This window comes from Suricata suricatta, chromosome X (assembly GCF_006229205.1).
Source record: "Suricata suricatta isolate VVHF042 chromosome X, meerkat_22Aug2017_6uvM2_HiC, whole genome shotgun sequence".
Taxonomy (NCBI): Eukaryota; Metazoa; Chordata; class Mammalia; order Carnivora; family Herpestidae; genus Suricata; species Suricata suricatta.
In genome coordinates, this window is record NC_043717.1 from 9,520,293 (window position 1) to 9,542,278 (window position 21,986).

The 21,986-nt window shown below is 49.7% G+C and overlaps 1 protein-coding gene and 1 pseudogene across 1 annotated transcript in view; one reads left to right on the forward strand and one right to left on the reverse strand.

The window, feature by feature from the left end:
• Positions 1-234: 234 nt before the first annotated feature.
• GPM6B (glycoprotein M6B) overlaps positions 235-21,986 on the reverse strand; it is a 31,032-nt gene continuing 9,280 nt past the window's right edge. The window contains exons 3-5 of the mRNA XM_029931012.1: positions 2,762-2,948; positions 1,003-1,159; positions 235-300 (exon numbers count right to left, since the gene is read on the reverse strand). Coding sequence (XP_029786872.1) covers positions 235-300; positions 1,003-1,159; positions 2,762-2,948 — 410 coding nt within the window. The remainder of the gene's footprint in view (positions 301-1,002; positions 1,160-2,761; positions 2,949-21,986) is intronic.
• LOC115284426 lies at positions 1,958-2,123 on the forward strand (annotated as a pseudogene).

Below are 21,986 nucleotides of genomic sequence, written 5' to 3' on the forward strand. Positions count from 1 at the left end.
GAGCCAGCCCGGCGCCTTCCCCTGCCCCTGGGGGTCTCTTCCTCGGCCCGAGCACTTCTCCCTCGACTCGCAAACTGTTCTCCTGACGTCTGATTCCTCCGTCAAATAAATGCCAGACCCACACAGCCAGCCCCCCGGGGGGTTCTTTGACATGAACGTGCCCCAAATCAGACTCCATTCGTGCCTCTTCCCCCTCACCCCTCACCGCTGAGGTTCCTTGGGGGACGCGGCCCTTTAGGAGCCTATCTTTGCATGAGCTCCTAAGCTCTCTTCTCCTCTAGACCGCAGGTCAGCAAACGCCTGTAAGAGGCCAGACGGGGGACAGTTGAGGCCCTGCACACTAGCCTGGGCTCAACTCTCAAGCTCTGCTAGGAAAGCACAGAAGCAGCCACCAACAGTGTGGGTGCGGCTGGGTGTCCCAAAGATGATGCTCACCAAAACGTGAATCTGACATCATTTCCATGGATGATTCTCCCCCCCCCCAAGTTAAGGACACACACCCATTCTTAGCTTGTGGGCCGCACGAAAACAGATGGCAGGCCAGATTGGCCCCAAGGGCTGGCGCTGGCTCCGAGCTTCTTGAGGACAAGAGCCTGTGACGAGCAAATTCCCTGCCAGGCGCCCGGTAGGAAAAGTGCCCGGTACTTGCAGAGGAATTGCGAGTTTAGCGCAGCACACGGGCTTCAGCGCCACAGACCATGTTCCAAGACCAACAAAAGGGGGCACGAAGACAATGTGGCAGTCCCCTCCTTTCACAGAAGTTTCTATCAAAAAAACCCATCAGGGCTCCTATTGCCTATATATTCATAAGGGAAATGCTTGAATCATTATCAAGAATGAGTTGGAGGTTTTTCTATCTCCCCAACTCCAGATTGTAAGAACAATGTCTGTGTTGGGGACTCTCCTGCAGCCTCCTTCAGCTCATAGCCTTGACCACATACAAAGCGATCCACAGCGGCACAGCCCTGATTGTGTGTCCCCCACCTGGAGCCCCGTACTCACCATCCCACTGATGCAGCGGCCACAGGCGGTTGTTTTAAACTCTCCGTGGAGCTCCTTCACGGCGCTGGTGGTGTAGAAGCCTTCCGCCAGCAGAATGATCCCGTACAAGAAGAAGAAGGACGCGATCCCATAGATGACATACTGCATCAGCTGTATTCTGCAGAAAGGAAGGTGAGATCCAGAAATGGGAAGTTCAGCACGTGGCGAGGGGAAGAGGTTTTCACCACTGGAGGGAGCACCTGGGGAGGTGAAGTCCTGGGACACCTCGTGCTCCAGTGAGGGCTGCTGTCGGCTCAGGCGGCATTCCGGGCAGGCCTCCCTGCCCACGCTGCGGCCACCTGGGCCTTTCTCCCAAGGGGAGCCCAAGGCTCAGATGGACAGCCTCCCAGGCAAGGGGGAAGTCTGCTTGGGCAGGGGCAGAGGCCAACTGGTCATCGTTTAATATGTCCCCAAGTCCTGTGCCGTGAGAGTTAGAATCCTCATCTTGTGTGTAAGTACACACACGCATTGATTGCAAAGTGAAGTTATGCATCCAAGGACACATAGCTAGCGGCAGAGCCCGTCTCTGAACTCTGGTCTAAGGATAACTTGTTCTTTCCACCACAGCAAAACGCGCCCCCCCCCCCCCCAGCCTTGTGTATAATGTCAGTCTCATGAGCCCCTATAGAAGCGCCCGGGGCTGCTTTAAGGAGGAAGTTCTGCTCGGATATTCTTGTCACATGAGGAAGCGTGTCCTTGTGTATTTTGTTACGCTTCCTGGAAGTTTAAGAGCCATGGATTGCGATCACTAGCTACCTCTCCCATGGCTCAGTTTTGGTAGCTCTTGGACTTCCTTCCACACAGCTGGCACTTAGGGAGACCCTTGTCCTGGCTCACGGTCCTTACCCCCTCCACCACCCCCGCGCATTTCTCTAGATATCATTTGCGAACACATTAAAAAAAGAATAAAATTCCTAACTTTGCGCAGTGGCAGTATCATAGCCAATGAGGTTTATCCGAGGCGCGATTATTACTAATAGAATAAAATTCCCTAAGAACTCTTCCACCATCCTTCCATTATTGTTCACTAAAACTTCATGCCTTTTGCATCTGGGAGGGAAGTTTCTTACAGTCACAAGACACCTAAACGTGCTAGGAGACTTGGGGAGTCAAGGAAAACAGAAGTCTACACAGAAGGAGATGGAGGAAAGGGGACTATTTGGAGGGAATCAACACGTCTGAGCTCGCACCATCAATGATAATCTCTTAGGGTAGCTGCTGGGCCTCCACTGAAAATTCTAGAATGGGCAGCCAGAGACTTGGGGCTAAAGCCCTGAAATGTCCCCTTTTCTGCATTGAATGCCACTCTGGGATGCGTTCTCCTGGAGGACTGAGCACACTGCCTCTGCACAGAGAGGTGGGGCAAGTCCTCACCAGGGTCCCTAGTGATCTGGGGACGGTCCTTTCCTGCAAGGACCTGGAGGGCATCTGCTACTTAGGAGCGAGGGGAAGGGTCTCTGATGTGATCACCTTGCCATAGCCCCGCCACATGCAGCTACCGTGGGTGGGGTCCTGTGTGTCCCCCTCGCAGTCCCCAGGGGCCAGACACACTCTGCCTACTCGGCCCTTTCCTTTTTTCCTCCTCTTGTGCGCCATCCTACCTGCCTACAAGCAAGCTTCGAGATAAGCTTGTTCTGCCAGGAGAGCTCACGAGGCTTTTCGAAACCATCGTGGGGTAGCTGCACGTTAAGTACCTCTCCAAAGGGAAGTGGATACTTACACCTCACTCAGCAAGGCGTGGTCACTGGTGTTGGTGGAGAAGTGTTGCTCCAGAATCGCCACGGTGCCAGCAAGGGCCACGTGCCCGCAGCCGCAGAACAAGGCGACCCCAGAGAAGCAGAGGATGGTGGCCACCAGAGAGGCATAGGGGACGCCTCCCAGACACTTGATGCAGCACTCAAAGCAGCCTGGACCCAAAGGAAAGAAAACACAGCGGTTACGGGCACGATGCCTCTGTCTTCATTGCCACCTCACCTCCACTGGGACGCTCTACCTTGCTGTCGCCCCTCACATGCTCTATGCCCAGCAGCTCAGTGTGCCCAAGGCCAGTCGGGTCTTCTCCCACTCTGTGGTCAGCACCCTGGGGGGCCGGGGAGGGGGGACGCAGCTTAATTTACGCGGGGTGAGCAGCATCCCATCCAAATGACAAATATTCTGGAATAGGTCCTGATTCTAGAACTTCCTCATGGACCTGGGGCTGGCAGGGCAGGCAGGCAGCTGCTCAAGTGACCATGAGGGACACTCATTCCACTAATGAGGTCAGAAGAGAGGACAGCGGTGGAGCTACAGTTGCACAAAACATAGTGACCGTCCCCAACCTCAACTTCCGGGGGTTTCGAGCACCTCTCTTTCTGTAGCAGCCCATGGCTTTCTCCCAGCCTTTGACCTCCTGGGCGACCACAAGCCGCAGACAAGTAATCACACTGTTGCTGTGTTCGGAAAAGGGTCAATATGGTCATTTTGGAAAGGCCACAGGGATGCTGGGTCCCTAACAAGTACAAAATCCCCCGCATCTACTCAAGTGGGTCCACTCAGATTTCAATCACGTCACTCTCAAACGCCCTCAACTTTTTAACACCGATGTCTCCCCCAGGCCAGACAAGGCCAATGATTTATTCCTCCTACCCCTCCCCCACTTCCACCTGCCTCCTTCCCCAGTACAGGTGTTTGGAGTCAGATCCAGAACTGGTGGGTGACAGTTAAGTACTTGAAGGAAAAGGAACAGAGGAAAAAAACAAAAGACAAAATGAGCATCCATGAAGTGAAATGGAGAAAGAGCCACAGTTTACGGTTCATCTGAAGAAGATTTTTCTTCACTTAAAGAAGAAAAAAAACACCTTTTATTTGAGATGTCCAGAAAGCTCTTCCCAAGGGGCAGCACCAGGTGACATTTTCAGTTCGGAGACATTTACGTTTCAGTTAAAGCTGTGCTGGCCTCGGGGTAGTGTGGGTACCTCTCCTGACCTCCCCATCCCCGCTTATATTATCTAGGCCTTTGAGTAAATGGCTCATCAGGGAAATTGAACTCTGAAGGCATTAGGATGTTTAACAGCAGTCAAGAGCAGTTTCTTGCTTCCAGGCAGCTAATATTTACCCCCCCAAAATGGTCTTTATGCTGGGTAGTCAGTCCCTGTCTACTATAAAGCATTGGAGATGACTTTTCCACTTGGGGGAGTGTCTCATTCAAAAGCAGCATTTGCCTGGGGCGCCTGGGTGGCTCAGTTGGTTAAGCATCCGACTTCGGCTCCGATCATGATCTCACAGTTGGTTCGAGCCCCATGTCGGGCTATGTACTAGCAGCGCACAGCCCACTTTGGATCCACTGTCCCTTCTCTCTGCCCCTCCCGTGCTTGTGTGCTCTCAAAAAAATACACATTAAAAAAAAAAAGTAGCAATTGCCTAAACCCACCCCAAGAAGGGACTATAAACCTCCATTACCAGATTTCTCTTCAGTTCGCTGGAAAATAAGGAAGGTCAGGGCTTCATAAGCAAGTGTGCTTTTATGTCAAGAGATGGCTGGCTATTATCATGAAGAACCTCCTGGAAATGGATCGTGAGGCTACGTACAATGGGAACCAGTGCACAATACAGTTCAAGTTCACTAGCAAGGTGGTACCTTCAAGAGCTTTGGACGCATGAGATTTGGGAGCAAGGACCACAGTGTTCCATCTTATTCAGACATACAGCTTTCTGGGGAATGAGGGGAGGAGAGGGGAGAAGATGGCACCTGGAGGTCAAAATGGTCTCTAGAACCCCCCACCCCCACCCAGCCAAGCAAGAGAAACTATGATCCTCAGTCTCATGGCCCCTCACATAAAGGGCACGCAGACCTGGAGGTCATAGCTGCTGTTCACTGCCTCCCTCGTCCTCAGCCTGCGGGGCAGTGTGAAGAACAAGGTGAATGCCGACTTCCTGGTTAATGAAGTGGTGGCTGGCCACTCCTCACCAGACACAGCTGTGCTGCCTGGGGACCGTGCCGTCCAGTGCACAGTAGCCAATATAAAAAAACAAACCAGTTCCCTCAGTTGTACTAGCCACATTTCACATGCTCAACAGCCACATGTGCTGGTGGCCACCGTACCAGACAGCAAACACAGAACATTTTCTCATCGCAAAGCACTGCTTTGCAAGATACGTTTGGACTTGCCACGGATTCTGCTCTCTGTGAGGCGAGACTGAGTCCTACTTTGGGAAGGCCCAGATACAAATACAAAATGGCAAGTCTGCCTTGCCTTTAAGAGGACCAGGCGAAGCTACAGGCACACAAGAAACAGAATTATCATAGGACAGTGTGATGAGGGCTGGTCACAGACTGCTGGAGAGCCAGGGCAGGGGTGAGGCGGGGAGAGAGGACGGCAGGAGGGGACAGAATTCCCATCTGAGAGGGGATGGCCACAGCTTGCTGCAGAGAGGCCTGGTGGCCCTGTGACTCCATGCTCACTATGCTAAGTGCGATAATGAAGGATGCCTGGACAACTGATTTCTTCAATTCCTCCCAAAGGTAGACTCCAGGTACCCCCATGCCGCGAGTCTAGTTTTGGAACACCAGTCACCACGTTGATCACTGTGGTTCCACACACACAGACAAATGTCCTAGGGACCCTGCTGGCCAATGTTAGGTAGAAGCTTGTAGAATACTCCATGGGAAGAATTTATAGAAAACAACATAGCTAGAGGAAGGGTGCACTCTACCTTGGCTGGTCAGTGACATGCAGGGCTAAACTCGCACGTGTGGGGGATATCCAACATTCTATAAATGGATCGCCCCCACTCTACCTTCTCTGTCAATCTAGAAGCTACCTCTATCCCATCTTTAAACATGGGCCGTCTGCTCCTATGCCACACACTTTTCCCAAAGAAACCCAAATCGACCTGAATATGTTTTCTAAATGCAGATACCAATACTGTTAGTGTCCGCACGTTAACACCATTTCTGATTGGCAATACAGGCAGGTATGGCTGTGGCAGAGGCGGTCACGATAGTGCTATGTGCTTGGGCCAGCCTCGCAGGCATGTGACCTATGGCCTCACAAGGCCCCGCTCTTGCTTTGATGCTTTGTTACTGGCATCTTGAAATTCAGCAACCCACCTCTATAGAGGGGCTAGCTGTGTGCTAGAAAGAATGACTGCCCCCTTCCCTCTGAAGGGAGGGGCAATTCCGACTGTCCTGACCATCGGTCTCAAGGCTCAAAGCTCTCGACCAGGGGTCGGCAGACCACAGCCTTGTGTTTTTGCAAATAAAGTGTTATTGGATTGCAGCCATACCCATCCGTTGACAGACGGTGGCTGCCTCTGCCCCACGATGGCATAGCAGAGGAGCCCGGACAGGGAGCACGTGGCTTACAAAGCCTGCAACGTTCACTAACCATTTATAGAACAGCTTTGCTGACCCGAAGCAGGATGCAGTGGTGCTGAGATGGACTTCCCGGCACCAGCGGCATCGGCATCACCTCTCAACAGACTACGAAGCGCCAATTCCTACATTGCACCCCAGGGCCACCAAAGCAGAAACCCTGGGGGTGGACCCAGGGATCCGAACTCAGCAAACCTTTTGGAGAATTGTCATGTATGCCCCAACTGGAGAACCACTTTCCTAAAGAATCATGCAAACTCTTCACTCTGTCAGCTCCACTCCAGCACAATAGAAATCGAACTCTGCAAGAGGATTCCTGGCTTTTGGCCGAAATGGAATAACAGGGAGCAGATTGATTCTCCTGCCTGAAACAATTAAAAAACTGGACAAACCTGTGAAACAACGGTCTTCAAGATATCAGACAGCAGGCTATGAGGACCCATCCACCGCTTATGAGTCAATTGTTAAAATAAATGCTCAGCAGAACCAAAGAACCAGTGCTCGCTCAAAAAAGAGGAACTCCTCCCCATAATCTTGCTCTTATCTCCGTTACTGGGGTCTCTGAAAGGCCTTGTTTAACTGAAGCTGTTGGTTAAATGGAGTAACAGCCAACGGGTGAGGACGGCAGCACCAGGAGGGAGGGGGCAGCCGTCCACTCATTTGTTCCACCTCATTCCATTAGTGAGTGTTCAGTGCTCACCAGGTGTCTCCAACATCCCAAGCATGAGGCTGGTGGTCTAAGATGGGCTTGATACACCCTCTCATGGGGTTTACAGTCTGTGGGGAAAAGTGACAGTAACCAAATGGTTTACTCCAGAAATGCGAGGAGAGGAGACAATGGGGAGGTACTGAGGCTTGGGGTCGGGCACAGAGATCACTTCCCGAGCTGAAATACGAAGGATGGATTTGAATTCCTTCAGTAAAGGGAGAGGATAGGTGAGCGAGTGTGCCCCAGGAAGCAGGCAGATCACCAACCAAAGTTCTGTGGTGGAAAGAGCAGGGTGCTTTCCCAGGGCTGAAAGAAGCCAGAACACAGAGCCTGGCGAGGGCAGGGTAAGGCAGGCAGGAGGAGTCTACCAGAGATTGACCGCATAGGGCTTTTCAGACTGCATTAAAGGCTCTGGACCTGATTCGCAGATTCGTGTGAGGCCATTGAGCCTTTGTATCCACAGGGAACAGGTTGGGGTTGTGAACGACCACTCTGGCTGCTGTGACAGGAACAAAGTTGATATGGAGACGATTAGGAGCCCAGTGTAATAATTCAGGCAGCCTGATCGGGCCAAAGGCCATGGAGGCAGAAGACATGGATGGGTCAGAGAGGTGGTTAAGAGGCCATATGGGCACAACTTGGTCGGGATTTGCTGGCCTGGAGATGGACTGGGGAGTACCAAGGACTCCATAATGTCTGGCATGTGTAACTACATGGGGACGGTGCTGTTTCTCGAGCTAAGGTTGACCAGAAGAGGACTAGGCTTTGAGAACACAGATGAGTTCCGTTTTAGACATGTTGAGTCTGAGGTGACTGGATGTCACCTCAAGGGAGGCTTTCTAGTGGGCAGATTTGTGGGTCTGTAAAGAGCTAAAGTTGGATGCTGTCAGCTTCTGTTGGATGGCAACGAGAACTTTCTGAGGCCAACGAGAGACCTGAGTGGACCATGCATTTATCAGTTGAAAGCAACTTTGCAAAGCGTGGTCCTTGAATGAGCAACTTCAACTCCGGTAGGGAGCTTAGGAGCAATGCGCTCTCGCTCCACCCCCACCCAAGACCAGCAAGCCACCCAGTGATTTGTGTGCAGGAGAGTTTGAGGAGCATGCTTCTGCCAACAGTCCCCTCTCCCCCATCCTGGGGGTAGGGTGAGGGGTTCGTCCTGAATCCAGCCCAGGGGCCTGCTTTTGTGCTCAATCCATGTTTGGGGTTTTCTCCCTAAGAGACAGCCCAGTGGACTTGGCCATAACACTCAAGTGCAAGTTCAAGGGTCTGCAATGAAGGAAAACAAAATGTCCCAAGTTGTTCAGTTGTCTTCAAAGGAGTACAATTGGAGCGCTTTCTCAGAGCCACGCAAGTACCGCTCACTTTAGAAACGCTGGCAAAGACGCTTTGGTGCCACACCACAGCGGGGCCTGGGAAAGCCCGCTCTACTGTCCCCTTGCCCGCGGTGCCCAGGGTGCCTCTACAAAGGAGCTGGGTCTGTGACTCGGGCTGTCCCCAGTGTGAAGAGTCACAAGCAGGGCCGGTGTTTTCAAACACGGAGTTGGCGCAGAGGACCGGCCAAGCACCCTACTGTCGGAAGTTTATGCTAGCTGAAGGAGAGGCATGCTTTTCTTGGATCCTCCCGTAAATGCACAGACTGAATTTTCCCAAGCTTCAAACCAGCAATGGCATTGGTTAACATGAGCCAGAAAAAGCCAAGAAAGCATTTTGTGGTGACTGTGCTCTGCTTATGTAAAAAGGAGAAAAAAAAAAATCAATGCTACGGTTTCTAGCCCATTTTACTAGTAATTGTCAGCACCTCTCACCAACCGCCCAAAACCTCTGTTAGGTTAATATCGTCTTAAGCCTTCATGTAACCAGGCTCTGGCTAAAGAGATTTTTAGATTTTGATTCACACAAAAACTCCAGTGTGTGTTAGCCTAAGACAGTTTAAATATAAACCACATAGTAGGGGGAAAAATACGCATCAATGCCTCTGACTCTCAATGGCCATTTTGTCTCCAGCGTCTCTAGAACCTTTTGTGCAGAACAACAGAATAAAACACGTTTTGTCCCCGGGCTTGCGGATGGCCGTTGCCATGGCTGAGTTCCTAAGAGCACAGTGATTTGCCCCCAATTGTCTGTGATCCTGGCTGCAGATTTAATGCTGGCTCAGAAGGGGGGATGGCAGGAACAAGGGCTCAGATTCTTTCCCAGGGAATGAGAGCGACCAAGTTAGTGACAGAGTAGCACAGTCTCTCTCTCTCTCTCTCTCTCTCTCTCTCTCTCTCTCTCTCTCTCTCTCTCTCTCTCACACACACACACACACACACACACACACACACATACACACACACCATGCCCTCTAAGCACCGCCTTCCCTGCTACTTTACTGGTTGCCAATGAGCCAAAAAATTGGAAGAATTAACCAAGGTTTGCAACTTTGAAACAACAGGCAACTGGAAAATGGAGGCAGACAGAAACCTACTTCAGAGAAACAAAAGTGAATGTCAGCAGACAGAGGCGTCCCTCACTCTGAAATGGCCTGAGCAGCGGTTCTCAACTGGAGGTGACTGGTTCCCCCAGGGGACATTCAGCAATGTCTGCTGATATTTTTGGTTGTCACTACATTTGGAAGGGAGTGCTACTGGTTCTCGGGCATGGAGGCTACACAATGTTTTATGATGCACAGGCCGGCCACACAATCTGCAGCAGTGCCAAATGTCAACGGGGCCAAGGTGGGAAAACCAAGATGGCAAGAACAGAAAGTATTCGTTGTTTGGATCGGTGGTTTTGAAATGGGGACACTTTTGCCCTCCAGGGACCTGATGGCAGGGTGTGGATACAGTTTGTCACTACAACCTGGAGTACACTATTGACATATTGTAGGTAGGAGCCAGGGATGGTGCCCAAGACCACGCAGTACAGTGTAGCACCCTCCCACTACATGCATGCACACAGACACGTGACACAGGATGATGGGACACAAGACGTCAATAGTACCAAGGGGGAGACCACCCGGCTCAGAGGTTACAAGGGCAGTTGCAGTCTGTGACAAATGCTACCATTAAAAAGAAAAAGCCTAGGAAGTGAAGGTTCCAACTTTGGTTCAGGTCATGATCTTGTAGTTCATGGGTTTGAGCCCCGCACTGGGCTCTGTGCTGACAGCTCGGAGCCTGAATCCTGCTTCAGATTCTTTCTCTCTTTCTGCCCCTCCCTAGCTTGTGCTGTCTCTCTCAACAATAAACATTAAAAAAAATTTTAATGCCTTATTAAACTTTACTTTGTTTTAAAAACATAGAGCAGAATTTCTCAAATTTTGTTGCACGTTAGAATGATCTAAAGAGCATTTTAAAGCCCTGATGCCCAAATGTCACCACAGACCAAGTAAATCAGAATTTCTAGGGTGGGACTCAGGAACTAGAAGTTTTGTTTGTTTAATGATTTTTATTTTTGAGAGAGACAGATAGAATGGGAGCAGGGGAGGTGGAGAGAGAGGAGGAGACACAAAATCCAAAGCAGGCTCTGAGCTGTTGGCACAGAGCCCGATGTGGGGCTCGAACTCACAAACTGTGAGATCATGACCTGAGCTGAAGTTGGACCCTCAACCAACCGAGTTACCCAAGCACCCTGAGGTTTTGTCATTAAGGACCAAAAAAAAAAAAAACCACACACAAAAAAAAAAAAAAAACCAAAACCCAAAGCTCCTCAGTGGATTTCAGTGAGCATCCAAGTTGAAGAGTAAGTGTCCCAGAGAAAGAGGCACCAAACCAGAGCCCATGGGCCACACTCTCTGCTCTTCCTATGGGCTGGAACTAATGTTTTTTTTTGTTTGTTTGTTTTTTACTTTTCTAAGTGACTTTTTAATGTCAAAGAATCACATTATTTTACATTATTTTGTTATTTCACAATGCAAGTATATGAAATTCAAATTTCTGGGTGCATCAATAAAGTTTGATTGGAACACAGCCCCAGGCGTTTAGGTACTGTGTGTGGCTATTTTCAAGCTGCAAAGGCAGAGTTGAGTAGTTGCCACATCTCTTTACCATCTGGCCCCTTACAGGACAAGTTTGCAGAGGCCTGATAAACAGCAATGCCTCTCAAACTTGAATGTGCCTAGAAATTCCCTGGGGATCTCGTTAAAAATGCAGATTTTGTTTAGGTAGGTCTGCATTTCTCGCCCACTCCCCAGGTCATTCTATTCTGCCTAGAACAGAACTGGAACTGGGGTGGGTGGGGGCCAAGGCCCTGGGAGACCCTGAGACTCTTGCAGGGTGTCTACAAGGTTAAAAGTCTTTTCATAAATAGCACTAAGGTGTTAGCGTTTTGCAGCACTGACATGTGCCCAGGAGACCTAGGGATGGACTAGCAGCGGCACCCACGTGTACTCATCAGCACTGCATTCTTCACCCTCATGCACTTACGGCCCAAAAAATAAATAAAAAGTTAAAAAGCAGTTTCACTAAAAAGGGCCTTAACACAGCAAAAGATTATTAATCGGGTTAAATCTCAAGCCTTGAGTTTACACCTTTCAAATGGTCTGTGTGATGGAATTGTGGAGGGACAGAAAGCACATCTGCGTACCAACGTGTGACAGCTGTCTTGAGAAGTTCTCATGGAATTGAGTTGCGAGCTGAACTAGCACCTTTAGTTGGAACATCCCTTTTTCTTGAATTAGTGACTGACAAACTATAGTTATGAAGATGTGAGTAAGGCAGAAACTGTCTCAAAAAATGATCCGAGTGAGCTGGCCTGTCACTTCAAAGGAAACAGGTGACAGAATCCGTTTGTTGCCAACAGATGTGGGTAAACTTGTGCCTGCCATAGTGAAAGTGCCAGCTTCCCAATACTTCAGACTCCTGGACGGACCTGGTGGCCAATTCACAAATGAGACTTTTTGGTCTGGCACAACCAAATGGGCCAGTGTTTGGAAGGCCCGCACAACTCAGAGAACCAATACATTCCACAGGACTGATGGGCAACGTTACAAAATCACCTGAGTATGGAGCCAGTTGAAGGGCAAGAGAGCGCAAGAGATTTTAATGGAACAGCATACAAAAAGACCACGGGTATGGCTTCAGAGCCCACATTACAAATGATGTTTAGGAATCCGCCCCTGGTTGAATTTTGGTGTATTTATCAAGGAGGAAGTCCTCAAATATATGGAAAGGTCATTAAGACATTCCTCCATTCTCCAACGACATATCTACGAGAGATTTAGTTTTTCAACCAAAACTAGTTATCCAAGATGCCTCTGGATGCATGCCAAGGCAGACAGGAGAATGCAGCTGGCTGATAGCAAACAGACCAGAAGGAAATGTGCAAAAATCTAACCCAATAGGACCCTTTGCTCTGAAGTCTTACTTTGTTTTGAAAAGTAGTTCTTTTTCCTAAACACTATTTCTGTTAACATGTCCTGGGTTTGTTATGGTTATTTTAAATAAATATGACCATTTAATAATAAATGTGGTATAATTTCTAATACAGAAAATATTTATAGACATGACCCACATTGGCAAAAGTTTTTTGGGGGTCTGTTATTTTTAACAGTGTAAGTCAATGGGGGGAGAGGGGAGGAGGGCTTCCCAATAAAGTGCTAAACAGAAAATCACTTGAATGACCGTCTGCTCCTCCATTCTCTCTCGACCTTTTTAGAGCTGACATAAAAGTCTGACTGTACAATGCTAAGAATGCTGACACTATTTTTAATGATGCAAAAGGAATGGCTTCTCCACAGATCCTTTTAAAAGTTTGCCCTAAAATTCATTAAATAAGAAATGTTCCTTTTTGTGGCACATGGCGAAAACCTTCAAACAGATGAGCCTCTAACATTTGCAATATAGCATGAGCAGAAGATAATTATCGTCAGAGGAATGATATATTCCCAAGTTAGGAAGAAACAAATTCAAGAAACGGACACTTGCTGCTCTCTTCCTTGGCCCATTGGGGGATCCGTCTCAGGTTTTCCTAAAGATCATGCGTGTGCTCTGGGCCTAGTGACCAGGTGTGGGAGGGCGTCATCGGGGAGGCGGGGAGTAGGGGAAGCGAGCTCGCAGTTCAGAGGACACAGGTTTGAAAAGCACGGAGATCTGCAGGGCAGTCAAGAAACTGGAGAACTACCCGCAGTAGTGAGCTTTTGCAGCACTCGACCCCCTTGACCTTTGGGGTGACAGCGTCTATGCAGCCCAGGCTGGGGTTTGGTCTGTAGGCCCTGTGCTGCCACGTGGGGGTGGGCGAGGGACATAAACACACTAGACATCATTTAAGAAGGGACTTGACTCAGGGACACGGGGAGGGAGGGAGGGAGAGGCAGATAAGGAAAGGGTGATGGGTGGCTGATGTGTAGACAGGCCTTGAGGAGCAAATGGCCCTGGTGGTTAGGATGGATGGACAAGCATGTGGGGAGGAGAGTAGGCCCAAGGGGACCAGAGGCGCGTGGGAGAGCTCAGGATGTGGGGACACCAGGGCAGCGTCAGGGGAGAGGGTGGGAAGGGAGCCAGCCAGCCCCCCAGGCCTTGTGTGCCTCGTTTTGCAGGCAGCGGGGTCAGAAGGCAGGTCTGTGAGCAGACCAGTGCCATGGGGCGAGAGGTGCTTGTGAGAAAGTCATCTGGCTGGCTGTTTAGGCAGGACTGGAGGGATTGTGAGTCATCCCCTGTCACTGGGGTGGGGGCAGGATGGGCCTTTATTCAGAGGACACAGGGCGTGTTCAACAGAGGCAGGAAGGATGAAAACCGGACAAGGACTGGAGCCATTAAGCAGCTTTTAATAAGAAAACACCAGCCCCAAAATGGCGTCACTCAGGCCAAGTCCTCGAACCAGGGGCTTAATACCTGACCTAACTGCTGTTTCAACCTCTCCCGGAAATGTAGCTTTAACCAGTCATTGTTTCAATCAGCCCAGCGCCATAGGGGCCCCCTGCATCCCCTGAAGAAAGAGGAGGTCATCCACATAAGACCCCTTGTTTCCCCCCCCAAGGGAGAGGGGTGTCGCCTGGAACAATCCTTTTCTTCTGCTAACGCTTTCCTGCCCCACCCTCCTTCTATGAGAACCTTCCGTTTTGGCCAAATATTCAGAGCGCCCACCCCTTGCTAGATGGGTTGCGGACCGGATTCACGAATCACTTAACAAAACCAATTAGACCTTTAAAATTTACTCAGTTGAATTATTACTTCACACTGTCAACATCACACCACACTTTATAGGAATGGCTGGGCAACAAACAGGGAAAGAATTTATGGGAACAAATCGTCCTAAGGGCCATTCCGGAAAACGAAAACTAATCCAGAGAGACTGAACACAAATCAGTGGCTGCTTGGTGAGGGTAGGTGGGAGGGAGGGCAAATGACCTGGGACCCCTGTGGATCCACGGACATGTCACCATGTGGCTTGTGCAGCTGGTGTCACATTCATATGTCAACCTTATCAAATAGGCCACTTTAAATATATGCACATTACGCATGTCCATTATGCCTTCAAAACAGCAAAACGAGCAGTTTCTCAAGGTTGATTTTGACAAAAGATACAACTAATATTAAAAGCCTATGAATCCTTTTGGGGGAACTAAAGACTGGCAGCAAAGGGGCAGAAACCACAACCACCTTGGCAGGGTGGGCTGAGGGGACATGTCCTCATATCCTGGGGCTGCAGAACCCACAGGCTCCCCCGACTCGGTGACAGGGAAGTGAAAGAGCAACTGTCATAGGAGAGAAGACCTGCTGGGGGGGGGGCGGGGTGTGTGTGTGAGAGATGCATTTCCGCATTGAAACATTTATACAGCGTGAGGCAGGCAACCTTTGAAGACACGCCCACAGATCCCTGCCACCTGAGAGTCACATGCTTGGGTAATCCCCTCCCCTGGAGGGCGGGCAGAACCTAGTGACTCACTCCCCTGATGAGCTTTCCAAAGACCAGAACTTCTGTCTTGCTAGTACTTTCTCTCTCATCCACTCACTCACTCTCTCTGATGAAGCTGGTCACCATGTCAGGAGGGAGTACGGGAAAGCCTACATGGCAAAGAAACCAAGAGAGGGCTTGGGCCAACAGTCTATAAGGGACCAAGTCCTGCCGATGAGCACAGCAGCAAGCCGGGACATGATTCTGCCATGGTCGGGCCTTCCGATGAGACCGCAGCCTCAACCAACACTTTCATGGCAGCCTCATCAGCCCTAGCACTGTCTGCTAAGGATGTGGCGATTTGGTGGGGGCATCTTGATCATAAACATGTATACAAGTTGCCTTTGGGTTTCAAGTTGCCACTGTTCTTCAGAAATGTATTTTGAACTGAGACGATCCTCTGCCGAAGATGGTAATAATGAGGAGCGATTTTCCTACCCAAGGTTAAGATCCTGAGTACAGTAGTGGTGCTCCAACTGCAGAGAGCATGTGAATTGCCTGGGGGTGCTGATGAAAATATTCCAGCTTCCTGGGATGCACCCCAAGGCAAAGGGATGTTTACCCAGCATCCCTGGTGATTCTGATTCAGGGCATCAGAGGCCCATCCTTTCAAACATCACTTAAAGAAATGAACCCTAGATTAAGGAGTAGCACTTGTCGTGATGAGCACCAGGTAAATAAAATCCTAAAAAAAAGGGAAAAGACCCCCAATATTATGCTAAATAAAATAGACACGGTCTTCACATATCACAGAACAGAAATGTTGCTCAAGTACATGGGATGGCACAGCAGATGGAAACAGCTTCCTAATGTCCATTTCACAGGACTTGGTTTATCATGCGGACCCTCAGAGAAGGCCCTGAAAGAGACCAGAGAGGCTGAGCTTCCAGAAAGAGCCATGGCACTCTCTGAAGAAGGGCTGAGCTTTAGCCTAAAGCCTGTGAATGGTGGATCCCCTCGGGAAGCAAGAATTCGGGGGCATGGAGAGAAGAAGGTGAGGGATTTTGAAGATCTTAGGAAAGGGAATGATTAGCGAAATCTCTGGGTGCTGTCTCCCCTAAGTAGATTAAATGTGCAACGTGGGCTAAGAACGCAAGGACTTTAAGTCAGGGGTTGGCAGGATCTGTTTTTCCCAGTGAAGGGCCAGATAGCAAAGATCTCCGGCTTGGCAGGGGCCGTGCGGTTTCTGCAGGAAAGCAGCCATAGACCATCTGAACGTGAACGGGCGTGGCTGGTTCTGATAAAACTTGATTTACCCAAAAATGCGGTGGGTGGCATCTCCAGCTTGGTCTAAGACAAGTCCTCCCGGAATCTCTATAAACCCTGTTTATTACCACTGGGAAAGAGCATATGAACGTAAACAGCGTTAAGAGCGTGGAAATGCTGGTTTCAATCCCATTACTTCTACCAGCCTGACATTTTACCGTTAGAGTTCTCCGGGGCGGGGGGGGGGGCTGTCCACAGAAGATTCCAGAAAAAATGCAAGCATGATGATCTTCAGAGAAAGCCTCATCCCACCTAAATGACTCTCCGACACCCAGAGCCTTCTGTTTAGCACAAAAGCCATTTTATATAAGCTTTTGACAGACATGGAAACCCGTGGGTGTGTGTGACTTATTTGTGAGGGAACAGAAGGGATGGCCGAAAGGACACAGCCTGGGGGAGGGGCGGGCCAGGCTCAGCCTCCAGCAGCAAACTTCAGCTCCATCCCAACTGCTTCGCGGTATCTCCAGTTAGCTCTAAGGGTTACAAAAGGTGTCAAAACGCCATTCAGTTTAACTCGCTCCCAACAGAAAACACAGGACACAAGGGGTGTCACAGAGGACGCCGAGACCAGATGTCACGGTTTCGAAAAGACTGAGGATCACTGCTTTGAATAATCCAAGTTGGTGTCCCTGAAACCAGACATCGTGTCCAACAGAAAGCCCCAGATTAACATTCGATAGCGATCAATTTGCTTCGCATCTTGGCTCTCTTCGTTTGCCGCCTCTGAGTGGAGGCTCAGACACAAGACCAAAAGGCAAAGGGAGTTCTAGATCTGGCAGCCATTGCCACCCACGGTTACATAATGAGGCACGAATCACAGGCTAACAATATAGCTGATTTAAAAAAATGAACATTCATGAACAAGAAATTATATATATTTGGGTGACATCATAATAGTCTTCGGTAAACATGCCATAAAATCGTTAACTGCTGTATATGCCACATTTTTTGGGGGGGAGATGCAGGTGATTTGAAAATGAAATCACTGATCCATGGCAGAAAGCCAAATGCAAAGAACTCTAAAAAGAAAGCACAAAAAACCCACAAAACCCTCAGAAACGTTATAGCATCAGGGTATCTGGGTGGCTTAGTCTGTTGGGTGTCCGACTTCAGTTCAGGTCATGATCTCACAGTTCATGAGATCGAGCCCTGTGTCAGGGTCTGTGCTGACAGCTTGGAGCCTGGGGCCTGGAGCCTGCTTCATATTCTGGGTCTCCCTCCCTCCCTCCCCCTCTCTCTCTCTCTGCCCCTCCCCTCCTTATGCACTCTCTCCCAAAAATTAAAAAAATGATAATAAAAAGAACCATTATAGAATGAACCTGAGCTGTAATACACTTACACTGTGTCCACTGTTAAGCTTTGTCTAAGTGGAAACACCTTGAGTTACTGGAAGCCGTCAGACTAGACCATGTAAAGGAAGAAAACTTCCCCAACCAGACTCTCACGAAAAGGGAGGCCTAGCCAATCGGCCATCAGAGTCCACACAGCATGACCACACTGTGGGTTACAGGTGACACCCAAGTGCAGACAAAGCCTCGATGATGTACAAAAAGATGAAGGTCCTTTTCCCCCCTCGAAGTAAAGTTCAAGGGTATTCAGTGAAGACCTCACATTTAATGGCCTTACACCCCCAGGTTAGGAAAGAGCAACACTACTGAGTAACAAAAACCCAAAAGCACTTCCCCGGCATGTGGACTTCCTTCTCGACTCTCAGCTCAACACCCCCATCCCCCCATGCTTTCCCCACACCCTCTTGAGTAGCTCCTATGTGAGAGACCACTCTCTGGAGTTTCTGGAACGATCTACGGCCCTCTTAAACCAAGTATCCAAACAATTCGGATTCGGGAGATGGGCAGGGAGGGAAGTGGTGATTGGCAAAGGGGCAGCTGTGCTGCTCCTCAGCTGTCGGACTGAAAGCCGGGCCACACATGGAGGAGCATGCTCGGAGTCATGCCTGGTCCCTGGGCTGATGGCCCTGCTGAAGCAACAGCGTCCTGCAAGTCACTGGATGGTATTAAAGAACGTGACGAGGGACATCTGAGAATTTCCCCCAAGCTCCCATTCACTTTCTCCTGACTCTCTCTTTGCCACAAGGAAACCAGCCTTTCCAGCTTTCCTTGCCCCTCCCCGATGCTCCTACACCAAGGTTTGACACTGAGGAAGGAGAAAGCAAAGGTCACTGTCCCTCAAACTAACCAGGACACAGCATCTTAATGACCAGAAAGTCTTCTGTACCCTCTCCATAAGCATAGAGGAAAGACAAAGGACTCCCTGAAGCAATTCTCAGCCTTTGAGAGAGAGGAGAGAGGAGAGAGGAGAGAGAGAGAGAGAGAGAGAGAGATGTAGTTAGTTCTGGATCGCTTAAGGATAAAATCACTTCTTCAATTCCTTCCTGGTTCCCCCCTCTTACTCTTGGACCTTCCTCTCGATTAGTGCTTCTCTTGGGGCGCCGAGGCGGCTCAGGTGGTTGAGCATCTGACTCTTGGTTTTGGCCAAAACCATGGTTCATCAGATCAAGCCCCACTGACAGCGTGGAGCCTGCTTGGGATTTTCTCTCCCCCTCTCTCTGCCCCTGCCCTGCTTGCTCACCCGCATGCTCGCTCGTGCTCGCGCTCGCTCGCTCTCTCTCTCTCTCTCTCTCTGTCAAAATAAGCAAACATCTAAAAGGAAGTCAATAAAAAAATAAATTAGTGCTTCTCAACTTTAATGTGTGTTGGAACCATCTGGAAATCTTGTGGAAATGCAAATCGTGAGTCAGCAGGTTTGGGCTGGGGCCTGAGACTGCATTTGTCATCAGATTCCAGGTGAGGCCATCTCTGCTTGTCCACAGATCACACTTTGAGTCGAGGGTCTGCCTCCTCTCAGACTACACTCTGAAGCCTACATCACACCAATGACTCGGGCTGCCTGGGGTACTCCCAACAGGTCAGGAATGACATTCTGTCCAGGGCAGGCACGGCAGTGAGTATTCCTTCTACTGCCACCAGCATCACCCAGGATGGTGCACGTGGCCACCACCCTTGGATTTCCCAGAGACCTGGAGAAGATGTGGATGTTATCTGGCCAAAGCAGTTACAAAACGACAAAGAAGCAAAAACAAAAAACCCCCACAAAACCCCCCAGATGGCAAAGGTTAACTAGTCAAGTCCCCAAAGTGTAATTCTACTGGGAAGTTATAGCAAAAGTGAGGAACATGAAAAGATCAAGGTTTGCAAAGCAAAATGGAATCTTGGACTTTTCCAATGGGGAATAAGCAAGTTGGGGTTAGTGGGGGTGGGGGGCGCTGCTCTAACAGCTGCATTGGTGGCAGAAGCATCTTCCTTTGGCGAAGATCTGCTCAGCCTCTCTCAATGCCTCTTCCCCCTCACCCCCCCCCACTGGAAAGAAATGAGAACTCTGGAGGAAAGAAAAAAAAAAATCCCACCAGAGCCATATGGAATTCTCTATTTTTTCCCTCACACCATCTGCTTTGGGATCTAAGTACAGAATGGCAACTTGGGTGATTTAAGAGCCAACAAAAATCTGCAAGCAACTGCAAAGACGCTCAGGTGGCTGGGTTCGCGTCCTCATTGCTCCGGGGCCCCAGCTGCCTTCTTCGTTCCTTGCTGCGTAAGCTCTGTGTGGCTGGCTCTGGCCACACGCGGTCCCCAGTGTGTGCCACAGAGGCGTATTTGTTCCAGTGATTTTAGCCAACACACACAAAAAGGGAAGATTGCGTGCGGGTAAGAGGCCTTTGTAGGATCTGGGAAGACGATTCTATACACCGAGTTCGGTTTCCTCCCGTTTAGACAAGAGCCTGCCTGTTCACAGAATTCTCACCCGTTGAGTGTCAGCAGTGACGGGACTATCAAGACTTCGACATTTCTCATCATACTGTTCCAGAATCCCCCAAACTCCAAAAGCGAAGGACTTGGGGCTCTCGTCTGGCTCATCCGGCAGCACAACCGGTTCCGATCTGAACTTGATGCCACAATGTGACCTCAACGGGCAAGGGCGTGCCAGTCTTGGGCTCTCCAGGGAGATGAGCATGCTGGACCTGTGGGAGCACCTGGGCCTGGCTGGCGGCACCGTGCGACACACAGGGTGTGCACCCCCTTCCCTCCCCAAATCCCAAACTCTTCTCAGGTCTGAAACAAATTTGGCCCCAAAAGTTTTGGGGGGGGGAAATATGAAGCCTGTATTTCACTGCCGCTTAGAATGGCTGCAGCCTGGTGTCCGGCCATAGGGTCAGAAGCACGGGGTGTCATCCCAATGTTCTGACAGGTGACTGCCCGACAAGTAGCCACTGATAGAAGCTCCCCCCCGCCCCGCCCCAAGAAGATGCTGATGTTCACTCCTTCCCGTACAGTCCAGGAAAGACACTTAGGTTTCTTCTTCACTGAACTGGCCTGTCGTGTGCCAACACATCTTTACATCACAGACCACGCTTCATGTTCTGGTGACATGGAGGCCTTCCTGTCACAGTTCCAAACACCCCCGACCCTCCATGTCCTGTTTGTGTCTCGTGGTGCTGAGCAGGGTGGGGGGGTTGCTTTTTACCAAAAGTTTGAGATACAGTTCACCTACCCAAGTCGCCTGTCTTAAGTGTACAATTCAACGGCTCCGAGCGCATTCACAGAGCTGTGTGGCTATCAGCAGAGTGTAACTTTAGAATGTTCCTGTGACTCCAAAAAGGATCCCTTGTAGCCAGCAGCAGTCGCTGCCCACTCCCCCTCTCCTCCAGCCTCTGGCAAACACGAACCCACCTTCTGTCTCTCTGAATGTGCCAATTCTGGAAACTTAATATAAATGGAACCAGACAATAGCTGGTCACTTACGTTTGGCTTCTTTTACTTAGCATAGCGGTTCTGAGACTCAGCCGTGTTGTCCTATCTATCAACATTTCATTCTGTTTTACTGCGGAATAGCGTTCAGCTATGGATAGGTCACGCCAACAGCAATTTTTTAAGTGTTTATTTATTTATTTCGAGAGACAGAGAGAGGGAGAGGGGCAGAGAGAGAGGGAGACAGAGAATCCCAAGTAGCCTCTGTGCTGTCAGCACAGAGCTGGACACGGGGCTCAATCTCACAAACCGTCTAACAGTAATTCTTAAATCAAGATTCCAGAACCCTCTCCATTCTTTAAAGGATCCAGGAGAACAAATGCCTAATGTCACTTCATGCTCACTCTTCCTAACCAGCACTGGGTGTGCACGCACACACCCTTGCACATGCACACACGCAGCCCTTGTGCCTGACAGCCACACGTCAAAAGAAGGAATGCATCATTCAAGACATAGAACTAAATCCAACATCAGGTTTTGTGTTTGTTAACCTGAAGCCACAACTTAGGTTTTAAAAGACAAAGTTTTATTCGATTAAGCACAGGTGTTACGACTCTGTAACTCAGTGCGTGTCTTACACTGTACCTCAGGGCTGCTCTTTCTCTAGTTGTAGATCACCCCCTCCCACTCCTGACTGGTTCCTGAAGAAGTATGTGGTGCAAGGACTTGGGAGGCGTAAGACCACTATGGAGTCATGAAGAACCAGAGCAACACCTGAAGCCTTTTGTTGTGCTTACATGATCCACCTCCATCCTTTTGCATCCAAAGCTTAAGCAACTTGAAGTCACTGAAGTTTAAGATATGTGTAGACTTTGAGAACGCAGAGTATGGGCGTTCACACCCTCACTGATCTCCCTGCTTCTGGACCTTCGCGTGTCCCTCCAACCTACCACCGAGCAGTTTGGAGAGACCAGTGTTT